Raw genomic sequence first — 12,676 nt, 5'->3', positions numbered from 1 at the left:
GCGGGGGTTGCTGGGAGGGAGGAAGTCACGAGAAGGGACGAGTGCGCCTGCGCTCAAATCAAACCGGCGGGCGGGGTAGGGCGGAGAGAGCGCGGAGGGCGCCCCCTGCCGGCACACAGCGCTCACTGCAGCCCTGCAGCGAGCGCGTGACGCTGAGGTTCCCGCCTGCCAGGCTCCGGGCTCCCCATCGGGCGGTCCCGTGATGCGCAGAGGGAAGGCGGGAACTCGCAGGGGGAGCAGGGGAGTGATAACGGGTGGCCCGGAGTGAAGAGGAAAGACACCTACAGTGATGGCCCGAGGATGAAAAGATCATGCGCTGGGCTTTAAAAACCATCCAATTTTTCAAAATAATAAGTGTTCGGTGCTCTGTGCCTGCCCTCTGGGATTTGAACCTTCAGGCTTCGCATTTTCCAGCTTTCCTTTCCACCCAGAGGAGCGCCAGCAATTCATTTACTTTGGAAAAGGAAAGGGAAGCTGAGAGTCTTGCATGATCACACGACTCCAGGAGGTGGGGCTTAAAAAAATTTCCTGAGACTTGTGATCAAAACAGCTGGAAACACTGCAACTAAGGGAGAGCGCAATCCAATGGGGAGGTGTGAGCAGAGTGAAATCATAGCTCCTGCCCATACAGAGCGCATTTTATGATTGGGGCCTCTACAGTGGATACAGAGCTGACCAACACAGCGTGAGAAGACAAGTGAAAAAATTAGGGAGAAAGTTCCCTACATAGATACAGGCTTTGTCTACACAGGAACCTGAACGACAATTTTGTTGTTCAAGAGGTGTGGAAATAACAAACAACAAAAAGTTTTGCTGGCGAAAAGGGCCAGTGTGGATAGCACTTTGTTGGCAGGAGAGCCGGCAAAAGCTCTCCTGCCGACAAAGCTACCACTGCTCTTTGGGGATGGAAGTTTTTTGTTGACAGGAGAGCTCTGTCCTGCTGACGAATAGTGGCTACGCTGCATGCCTTTTAGCTGTGTCACCAAAAGGTGCCTAGTGTAGACATAGCCATAGAGATTCCAATTCATCCACATTTCTCTCTCTCTTCCCATGTGAGTTAATCTCTCCTTCCTCACATCATGCTTCTCTTTTTCCTCTCACTGTCCCTGCCAAGAATGATAGGTGCTCTGTGATTCATTGAGGTGTCTCAATTAAGTGACAGTTAGAATCCCCACATTTTTAAAGACCCATGCCTGGATTGGGATCCCAATCATTTTTCTATCATTAATTTTCATACATGCCAAGAGTTGGAGTATATTTTGTTGGAGCAGACACACCTCCTTGCTTAAGAAGGTGGGCTGTGAATTTCAGCTGTCTAAGTCCCTGTGTTGACATATAATATCATTAGTCTCTTACTTTTGTTAGTATTAACAGTGACCAATAAAATCAATAAATAAAATGTGACAAACTTTTTTTAATGCTTTCTGAGGATTTTTTTTTCACAAAAAGATTTTGTTTTGAACCACAACTTTAAGTTCAGGACAGATCATATTTTGTTTTTGCCTGTGATCTACATCAGTTAGGTCACAATTCTTATAGGGATTGAAAATAAAATGCATGGAAGTGTTTGCAGGATTGGGGTACCTGCCAGGTCTTCTGCCTGGGGGTTGGAACACTTGTCACTCTTCCTGCTCCCTCCATTGGCTACCACTCCCATTGATTGATGGAAAAGGTCCCTGGATCACTATTAAATGAGCTGCAGGTGGTGAAGGGAGTGGAAAGTGGTAGTTCTGTTCCATAAACAAGGTGAAGTGAAGGCGTGGCCAGTCTCTTGCTGGGCTGCAAGCAGCAGCATGGACCTTAGTTTTGGGAGGACTTTGATGGGGGAGGAATAGCTTACCTTTGTAGGGCTTGCTTTCTTCAAAGGTCAAACTAGCCTTTTGGGTGTCTGGTCTAGAAGAGTGGGTGCAGTAAGAGGAGCATGTAGGTTTATGGTGGCTAGTCAATCTGTGTTGAAACTGTGTTCTAGATGGAATCTGAAGGAAAGAGGACTCTGCCCTGAGTGGTTTTCTTTCTCCTGAGGAGTGAGCTGTGTACCAATCTGTAACAGGTTGTTGGTTCAACTTTTGTCATTTACTTTTATGAAGTCTTTAGCTCATCAGCATGTCTGTTTCATTTCATACCAGCTAGTGCCAACTGTTTTACTTTCTAACCACTCTTTTACTGCTTTGTAAGTTAATTGTGGACAGCCAGGTGCTTCTTGTGCAGGTTGTTTCAGAGGGGCTTGGCAGTACATAGTTTATAAAAAGGTTTAACTCTGCTCATCTAGAAAAAAGAAAAATTCTGTTTTGGTTTTGTTTTTGTTTAAAAAAAACAACAACCCAGAATCTAGAGAAGAATGGATGAAGTTGGTGGTGTTTTGGGGTTTTTGTTGTTGTTGTTATATGCTCAGAAGTGGTGTGTATAAAGACAGTCTTGCTTTTTGTCATGTGGCTGCCTAGTGAGACAAATGACAGCTGAGTGCCAAACTTCTTGGCTTGATAGAAAAATCAGGTTTACTATCTCTAGATATTATGTGGACGTCCTATCTTCTCTCCTAATAGGGGCAGAAATGAAAGGGAGTGAACATTTTCAAGATGGAGTCAGTTGCATGGGTGTAGGAGAATATTTAATTTTTTAACTTGGAGACTTTTTAGTCTGTTCATCCCTGCAATACTATGACTTGTTTAGAAGTGTGATCTGTCATGTCCCTTGGTAGTTTTAAAGTGGCAAAACCTGATAACGTTTTTTGTCTTTCAGCTTAAAAAATGAACACTGCTCCAGCTTCAGAAAATGGACCATATTCCACAAACCACACAAGACCCTTTTTTTATGCACAGCCAACAGCACAACAACCTTTCCCCAATCCATGGTACCTCAGTCATTTATATAATCCATACTGTGTACCTGCCCCAGGTAAGGCAAAATAGAGCCATCTGAGGAAAATATGCTTTTTGTATTACTACCTGAGTGAAGGAAATGCAAACTTTATATTAAAGCTCCTTTCATCTGTTGTGTAACTTTTATATTTCCCCTAATATCATGGAGCCTAGAATTATTAGTATATTAAACTGAAGGCATCTCTCTTAAAATGTGCTCTCCTTGTCTATTTGTTCAGCTATATTGTAAACTGGTGTTTGATGTCTGTTTCATGAGTGGGACAACTCCAAATGAACTTGACAAGAAGAGTAAGTTTCTAGGAAGAGTTTGGTAAATAGAAGCAGGCAGTTTCAGCAACTGGCAACAATAGGAAAGCGCATGTATAAAGGGGATCACTACTATATCCTTTGCCTATGAGGAATGTTGAGTAAAATCAGTTTGGCTAACTTCAGTCAACGCAGAAACCTTGACATAACTTAGTGCTGAACTGTAAGATAGTGCCGGTTTTGACACCTTAACAGATATTGAATGAGTACCCCTGTGTTGTAAGTTTGTGGAGAATGGGCATTAATTAACAGACTGACTTGCCGGAGGTCCCACAGGAAGTGTGTGGCAGAACTGAAATAGAAACTGTCAGTCAACTTCCAGTTTCATGTTTGGGACACTTCTCTCACTGTGATGCCTGTTAAAAGGTTCCATGCCAAAGCCTGCATTGTCAGGGATATTAAGTGGAGGAAAATGTCACTTGAGCATTGTCTGGGAGTGTCCAAGATTTTTAGCTAAAAACTAAACTACTGCTTTGACGACATATCAGAAGTATAACATCATAATACACATTCTCCCTAATAGGCGCAGGGACTGTTGTGGTGGGGTTGCTGCTGGAACAACTTCGGGTTAAAGAGAAACTACAAATGCTTCATTGAATTGTACAGCAAAATCCTCCAAACTCCCATTGCCTTAAGGCAATGAACAATGGGGGGGGGGGAGGTGAACTATATGGAGGTTTCTAAAAACTGAGTGGGATTTTTTTTAAATATCCCGTGTACTGTAATAGCAGGGCAAAGGGAGAGTTGAGAACATTATGCCTGAAGCTTAACTAAATGCACAAGGCAAGTAAAGCTATTTCAATCTTGTTTCTAGCAATATGCAAGTATAAATCTGACTACATAAGAGACTTTCAATAGCTTTTTTTTTTTTTAATTTTATTGGTATTGATGGCTTTCTGATTAGTCATGGCTAATACGAGACTGCATAGTATCAGAGGGGTAGCCGTGTTAGTCTGGATCTGTAAAAAGCGACAGAGTCCTGTGGCACCTTATAGACTAACAGACGTATTGGAGCCTAAGCTTTTGTGGGTGAATACTTATGCCTATGCTCCAATACGTCTTCTATAAGGTGCCACAGGACTCTGAGACTGCATAGTTTCAAGTAGAAACTTCTAGTGAACATCAGATCTTATTAAAATGCTCATAATATGCCTTAAGAGTACATACTATTGCCCAATAAGTGCTTGCCAATGCATATATTAATTGAATTTCTAACTGTAGTTAGAGCTGTTCTTTAAAAGGCATTCTAATAGATAATAACTTAGTAGATAAAAGCTCCAGCAGTTTGGATGGCAAATTAAATCTCATGCTTTAGGAATTGGGAAGAAATGTAACCTATAGGCATATTACCCTGTAATTGCCACCCTATGGAGTTCTTGCACTCTCCTCATAAGTATTTGGCACTAGACAACGTTGGAGGTGTGATATTTAACTAGATAGCCCACTGGTCTGAGCTAGTATGGGAGTTCCTATGTACCTAATGGATTCTGATGACTTTCAGCTTTTATTTCAGAAGATAGTGCTGTTTATATAGACAAATGCATATCTCTCTCCTTTCCCTCTTCAATATTTCTAGGTTTCAGAAGTGGAAATCCATATTTTCCATTTTATTCTGTTGCACTACATGAGTACCCTGGATATCTTGTTCCACAACATCCCATGCACACAAGAGTTAACAGAAGACCTTATTTTAATGTCCCCCCACCCTCTCCTCTGTTTTATCATGCAACAAGGTTTAGACATTATAGTGGCCCTGGGAAAAGAACAGTGACCAAAGAAACACAGACTGATCCTAGACAGCCTGAAAACAAACCAAAAAAGCATCAGGATCTCCGTACAGAAACGAAAGGCTGTGAAGCAGGAAATATAGGCTGTGTTTCTTCTGGTATGGGTACAGAAACTGAAAGTACTTCAGTGAAACAAGATTCAGCTGGATCTTCTCTTGTTCCAGAAAGAGACTTTCAAAATAAGGGGTCTTCCAGCTCTTCACAGTATAGAAACATTCCTTCAGGAAGCTATGCTTTTGAGAAAGAAGAGGTCCGAATAGAGTATGGAAATGGCTCACCTGCAATTCAGCTATGGAAGTCCTTTAAGGAAACTATTCCTCTGTATGATGTGGCAAGTGGTAAACCAGTCCCAGAGAATATCGTGCAACGTGACTTGTTTTCTGTTAGCTCTTGTGAAGGGGTAATATACAGCCCTCATGAAGGGGAAGAATTAGTGTCATGCGCTTCTTATTCAGATGAACGAAAAACTGCTCTTTCTTTGAAGCAGAGTGGTGAAGGTGGGCAGGAAAAAGAGGTCCAAAATAATGAAGTAAAGCTAGATGCAGAAAAGCAGGGAAATGCAACCCAAAGGGCAAAATCTCCTCTAGATGAAGCCAGGGCAATGCAAATTGCTGAGCTGGCCAGAACTGTTTGTAATGATCAGCTAGTGGCAAGGCAGGACACGTTGTTTAAAAAATCTAGTTTGAAAAGATCTGCTGCCTCAAAAACTTCTGAAGAGGAGTCCAACCTTGATCAGCAAGCAGGGTTATTTCCATCCAGTACAGAAATAACACATGACTCAAGTCCACTGCAGAAAAAGTTAAATCAGAGCCACAGTCCAACCAATGTAAGTCAGATAACAGATAAAAGCTTATGGTGTGAAGAATCCGTGGAGAAGTATGTTCCTTCTAACAGCTGGCTAGCTTGTGTGGATGACATGGACGCTAACTACAACTATAATGTGTGTTTGCCACAAAGGAAACGTCAAAGTGTACTCAGTCTGTCTTCTGATGAAATGTCTTCTAAAGATGAAGGATCATCAACTGATGATGTACCAGTGTCTTACTTTGTCCCTGATTATGTGCTTCAGAAGAGCATGTACGCTTTCCAAAAAAGTACAGAGGGCTCAGAGAAAGAGAAAATTAGAAGTAGTGGCTCCCTTAATGAAGATGAAGTGGTAGGAAGGGAGCAGACCAATGTTGTCAATAGCCAGAACTTCAAAAGCTGTTCGAAAGTGAAGATTAAAAAGATGGCCAGCAGAGGTAGAAAGATTGGGGTCCTCCCTAGATCTTCTGGTCAGAAGAAAATCTACTCCCTAAAAAAAAAAGCTGCTAAGAGCTTGTCTCTGTCAGAGGCTGAAGACTCTGAAGAATACTTTGTGGCAGAGGAAGAAGGTGACAATGAGGAGGAGGATGATCTGGATGAAGTTGAATATTTCTTTCAAGAAGCCACTCCATATGGACACTTGACCTCTGGTAAAGGCAGTTTCTACAGACCAATTGGCCAGAGGGTGCTTTGGAAACCACCTAAAAATGCCATACCAGCTCACTTGATTAGCTGGCCTGCTCGGGAGAAAATGAAAACAAAGAGTGGGTTCTGTGAACGCACTGGTCTGGCTTATAAGTCAAGTGAGAAGGAACAGGATGAGGTTGTGTACAGTGATTATGGGTACTATGGAAAAAAGAGGCTTACAGCAAAACAAGAGGGATCTGACCATAAGAGAACTTCACAGAAGTCTTCAAGAGGTGAGTTAATATGACGGATAAAAGTGCTGTAGGATCATGATTCAGAATATTTTGCAGCATGTGTTAGCTCTCTAATTCGAAGTGCTAGCTGTATTCCCTAAATCTGTGAGGGCTAAGGGCAGGTCCATACTCACCGCGCGGGTCGACGCGGTGAGTTCAACTTCTCGGAGTTCAAACTATCGCGTCTAATCAAGACGCGATAGTTCGAACTCCCCGCGCGCTCCAGTCGACTCCGGAACTCCACCGCCGAGTCGACCTTGGAGCCGCGAAGTTCGACCCCGCCGCGTCTGGACGGGTAAGTCAGTCGAACTAGGGTACTTCGAGTTCAGCTACGCTATTCGCGTAGCTGAACTTGCGTACCCTAGTTCGACACCCCCCCTTAGTGTAAACCAGAACTAAGAAAGAGAAAATGCTGTAGCTTTCCTAAGTGACTCTTTGAGAATTGTAGCACTTCTGGTCTTTAGTTAAAGAACTATAGTGAACCTACTACAATAAAAAGAAGTTTTGGTTTTTTTTGGTTAATTTTAACACAACGCACAGTCAGTCTGTTAAGTATCAGAGGGGTAGCCGTGTTAGTCTGGTTCTGTAGAAGCAGCAAAGAATCCTGTGGCACCTTATAGACTAACAGACATTTTGCAGCATGAGCTTTCGTGGGTGAATACCCACTTCTTCGGTCACCCACGAAAGCTCATGCTGCAAAACGTCTGTTAGTTAGTCTGTGGAACTCTTTGCCAAATGATGTTCTGAAGGCCAAGACTATAACAGGGTTCAAAAAAGAACTAGATAAGTTAATGGAGATATGCCTATAAATGGGTATTTGCCAGGATTGGCAGGGATGGTGTCCCAAGCCCAGTGGTGGGCAGCCTGCAGGCTGCACACGGCCCATCAGGGTAATCCACTGGTAGGCTGCCAGACAGTTTGTTTACATTGGCACAGCTGCCCGCAGCTCCCAGTGGCCACGGTTTGCCGTTCCCGGACAATGGGAGCTGTGGGCAGCCATGCAAATGTAAACAGTCTGGTGGCCCGCCAGCAGATTACCCTGATGGGCCATGTGCAGTCTGCGGGCCGCAGGTTGCTCACCACTGCCCTAGCCTCTGTTTGCCAGAAGCTGGGAATGGGTGGCAGGGGATGGATCATTTTGATGATTACCTGTTCTGTTCATTCCCTCTGGGTCTTGGCATTGGCCACTGTCCGAATACAGGATACTGGGTTGCTGGACCTTTGGTCTGACCCAGTATGGCCACTCTTTTATGTTCTTATGTTCTATTTTTGCCTTGTGCATAGCCAGCAAACTTTTGGCTAAGGCTAAATTTGAAGTCTCTAATATTATTAGACAGTGTAGAACTCTTATTTTTATTCATATATATTTATATATAAAATAATTTTTTACCCAAGATTGAGCTTCAAGTGATGTCAGCTAGTAAACAAATGTGGAATGATCCTCATTTAATCTTTTTGACTTGGATAATACACTTTTTCAATAAATTTAACTTGTTAAATAAATGAACAACACTCTTGTTTGCCACTGTCAAATGGCATCTCGGCAATATAATCTCTTAAATTTGTGTCAACACTGGCTACCCTACCATACCATACCCCCCATGTTACAAAATGGGCTTAGCTACGGTGGGGGAACTGTCTTATAAACTGATGATGCTAGCTGATATAAACCTGTTTCCTATATCTATAGTAGGGGAGTAGAGGCCACTCAAGACAGCATGCTGCCCCTCAAACTTGGCCCAACTGTTTCTCTGCGATGACTATAGTTGAGGGGTGGAGAATGGTCAGGCCAGATTTGAGTGAGTGGTGGTGTAATTTGGCACATGGGTTTATAATGCAACTCAGGTTTGGCCCAGCCACCCCCTCTGTTATGACAGATGAGTGGCTTCGCCAAGTCTGCTGCCCTTAGCTTGCTTAAAACTAGAGGAACCTCTGCAGGAGAACCAAATACTGAAACTACAGATAAACTACTGCTTCCTTTTAATCTAACTTGTTGAAGACAACTAAACAGTTCTAGCACGCTAGCAAAACTTTAAACTAAATTGTGATTTTAAAAAACTCCTCTTGGCCTGGAAGAGAATATTTCCTTTAGCTAGAAACAAAGACAAGCAAAGTCAACTTCAGGTAACTGAGTTCCTGTGACTGTAACTAGCTAATGATCAGTCTATTAATTACAGTAATTCTGCTTGTGCTTTCTTCAAAAGCACTGCCATAAATTGCCATGATATACTTGTATAATCAAGCAGTAATTGGTTCCATGTGAGGTTTTGCAGCCCTTTCATAATATCTATCAAATTTGGTAATACACAAAGGTACAATATGATAAACATGCATATTGAGTCTAATGAGCAACATTTTAAAAAAACTGGGACCCAGCTACCAGTGATTAGTATCCATATAAATATTAGATTTAAAAAAAAACAATTCAAATATAGTCCTCTGTGGACTACACATTTTGCCTCTGTATTGTAGGTCAGCTGTAACAAGTCAGTATGGTAATGTTGCTTACAGTAGATGCTTACTGATATTATTCCAATGTCTCACTATGTTTTAATTAGTAAGGTTACTAAAGGAAAACATGGGGCTCACAGCTGATGAGTACTGGATTAGAAGTGGTGCTAAACCCAAGTTTGCCAGCTTGATATGTGGTAGCCTATCATCCCCAACCAAAAGCAAAGAACAAGGTACAGCTGATTTCTTGTCACCTCAGATCCTCTTCCCTTAAATCTTCAGAGAAACTATTTTCAGCAGAATACTTTGCCATTTTGGGGGGATATTTAGTTATTGCTTTAAAGGAAATACATGTTGGTTGTGGTTCAGATAATCTATAAATCTGGCTGCTCTGCAGGGGAGGGAGTCTGCATATAGAGAGAGTTGGGGTGATTGTGGTGGACAAAACTTTTATTTTAAAGCTACAACAGTATATTTTAATGTGACAAGACATGATGCCTTGTATCAATGCAGTCTTTACTAGGACAATGTATTGCTACATAGTTAAGATACTCTAACCCTGTCCTAGCTAGGGACATAACTCTTCTGTGCACCCTCAGCAGCAGTTCATTGCCCTCTTGACAAGTGAATTCTAAAGCTAAATCTCATGTTCATGCCTATGCAGATGCTGCTTTTAGAAAATGTTGGCTATAGCTGTTGATCCACACTAATTGTAAAGAGTGGCAGAAGAGTGTGTGGGGAAGAGAGAATCCTTGCTTCAGGAAAGAGAGTAAAAGTTATTAAATACTATAAACTTAAGTGAGAGCCTGTCTTAAGTGAAATCTAAATATTCTGAATTGCTTGAAAAAGTAATAATGCTTCTTTTATTTGGTCATTCAGGTAATCTGCTTTTGGATAAACCAAAAAGGAAAAGGATAGGCAAACCCCCTTACAAACGTAGAGACACAAAGTGTGAGGCAGAAGACATTGAAGTATGGGAAATGCCTAAACCCAGTGCACACAAAGGTTAGCATACTATTACATGCCATAAACACTAGATATGTTCTAGCAGTAACTCTAAGTTTACTGTCATGTGGTGTTTGTGTGTTGGGGGCATTTTTTTTGTTTTGTTTTTTTATTCTTCCCCCATCTCCACTCTTGGATTATCTACATTCAAAACATGAGTACCTTTTTAGATAGTCCTTTAGACTCTCCTTTGTCATAAAAGAACTCTTTGACCCTGTCATTCTCTACTACAAATCATCTTTCTGTCCTTAAACTCCAGGCTTCCAAATTTTTATTTTAAAAAACAATGGTTGGCATTTCATATCACACTAATGGTACTATAGTTTGTTTTTTAATGCACTGTAAGCTCTGGAGCAGGGACTTTTATTGTTAAAAGTCAAAATAGAGATGTAACAAACTCAAGTGATTGAACAATTAAGTTGGCACATGTCTTAATTCCAAGGTCTTTAATCTTATACTAACTAATACATTCTAATGTGACTTTATAAAAGCATTGTGAGTTAAGAGTAGAGGTCCATGATTATTGGAAGCTAGCTCGAAGAGGTGAGAGACATTTGGTGAGGGAGAGCATAGTTGCTTGACCTAATGGAGGAAGACTGTTCATATGTAGGGAATACAATGAAGGAAAAAACTCTCTCCCACCTGAAACTGGTTTTCCACAATAAACCCTCCTGACATGAACAGTATAAACCAATGGAGTGTTTGAATCTGTCTGCAGTCTGAAACGGTAGCTCAGAGGTGCAAGTGCCTGACTAATCAAAATCATTGTGGTCTCAAAGCCTAACTGAGACTTAAGATGTGCACAGTGGTGACATTTCACTCCTGATCTTTTTAGTAGGAGCATTCAGTCAGCTTGCACATTCCAAACTGCCTCCTGTATTTCCCCGCTAATGCCAAAAATGGTGCAATTTTTCCAGCCTGCTGCCTTCAATTTCTGCAATGCATTTATATATTCCTGATAGTCCTTCACCAAAATTAAGGAACAAAATAAGAGAACTTAATATCAAACCAATAATGCTAGGAATTTTATACTAACTGGTTCAACAAACCATCTTTTAAAATAATCAATTTATAATCGTCTGTACTACTGCTATACAATCCAGGATCTGTGCTGCAGAATCTAGGACTGCAGAGCAGGTGGAACTTCAGTATGTCTCAAACTCCTAGTTTTTTTCCTGCAATAGTATAGCTAGTTGCCTATTTTAAAGGAAGACTTTACAACAAGCATCAGTGAAGGGAAAGTGCATATGTTAAAAACTAAGTCTTTCGATTTTTCTTTTTTTCTTTTAGGGTGTGGATCAAAGAGGTCTCTCTACAAAAGAAGATAATCTGACTATTGCAAATGCAAGGGGGAAATCTGATTATTACAAATGCTGGGGGAAGAACACAAACATACTGAAGTTGCATGTCTCTTAATCTTTAAAATGAGTCCATAAGTAGCTTTTTTGTTTTTTGTATAAATCTTTCTAAGCTACTATGCACAGTTAAAGGGTAAGAAGTAACACGGTAAAGAGTTCGAGTACACTATATAAAATATTAAATGAAAGGAACACTTGAAATAAAGCACTCTAAATTGTAAATAAGAACACTCACTTATTGCTTAAAAGCAATAAAGTTAACAGAATTGCACTGATGTGTGGGTTTTCTTTCCTGAATACTGTACTGAAGCACAAGTCTAATGTAGAGATGGGTTGTCTGTACTAGTAAACACCTAAGCAACTGCACTTACTTTCCTACCTTCCTACCATATTGTTCTAAACTCTAACTGCAAAGCTTGTTTTTTATAACCCTAACTTCCACGCTGCTTTTCAGAGGTCAAGACTTCAGGTACCTAAATTTCTCTATCTTCAGAGAATAGAACAGTGGGGATGATTTTCAGAGTGCTCTTTCAGGAGTCCAGCCATGACTTTCCCTGAGGTCCCCTCTCCTGTAGGAAAACTAGGTCTAGGATAGTTGATAGATTAATCCTCAGTGGCGAATACTAATGACAAAACAACTCTTCAGAATTCAGATTTTTTTTCCAGTTCCTGAACCAAAGAATTTAATATACAGTAAAAAATAACTCAATAGCCTCTTGCTGCTTTATGTAATGATAGCCTGACAAATGTGGAGACTGTAGTGCTCTATCCAGAGAGCACCTCTAGTTCTAACAGTTAAATGATCCCCAGCACGCTGGTTTTAAGGGACAACTTCTGCAGATGTCTTGGTGTCTCTGCTGCTGCAGCTACCGGTCTCATACATCCAATACATTTAACTCTGAATTTGGGTACACCTGACCTGAGCCTAACACCACTTTAACAATCTCTTCTGTTTTCCTAAAAAACACTTAATCCTGGTATGGCTGTAAAATGCCATGTCACTACACATGTATTCCAAGTAACTTACCCTTATGTTAAAATACCTCTCTCTGAACTGTCTTGGTGGCAGTATGTATGGGAATAGAACAAATTACGGGAGTACTTCAAAACATCTCAGATGCAGTAGATTCTGGGAGCTGAGCAGAGACACGTGGAAGAGAAATGCA

The 12,676-nt window shown here is 41.2% G+C and overlaps 1 protein-coding gene across 7 annotated transcripts; it reads left to right on the top strand.

Moving 5' to 3' along the window:
• Nucleotides 1-244: 244 nt before the first annotated feature.
• LOC123363552 lies at nt 245-11,781 on the top strand. 7 transcript variants are annotated; one of them, XM_045004663.1, is made up of 6 exons: nt 245-508; nt 2,740-2,895; nt 4,762-6,696; nt 9,255-9,380; nt 10,027-10,152; nt 11,443-11,781. In XM_045004663.1, exons 2-6 carry the CDS (start codon nt 2,748-2,750, stop codon nt 11,478-11,480), a joined length of 2,373 nt encoding a protein of 790 aa, XP_044860598.1. In that variant the 5' UTR covers nt 245-508; nt 2,740-2,747; the 3' UTR covers nt 11,481-11,781. The 7 variants fall into 7 exon arrangements, with proteins under 7 accessions (XP_044860598.1, XP_044860599.1, XP_044860602.1 ...); XM_045004664.1 differs by lacking the exon at nt 245-508 and adding an exon at nt 1,684-1,746; XM_045004661.1 differs by lacking the exon at nt 245-508 and adding an exon at nt 1,772-2,050.
• The last annotated feature ends 895 nt before the right edge of the window (nt 11,782-12,676 follow it).

This window comes from Mauremys mutica, chromosome 2 (genome assembly GCF_020497125.1).
Source record: "Mauremys mutica isolate MM-2020 ecotype Southern chromosome 2, ASM2049712v1, whole genome shotgun sequence".
In the NCBI taxonomy this organism is placed as follows: Eukaryota; Metazoa; Chordata; order Testudines; family Geoemydidae; genus Mauremys; species Mauremys mutica.
This window is presented reverse-complemented; position numbering and strand designations above follow the sequence as displayed.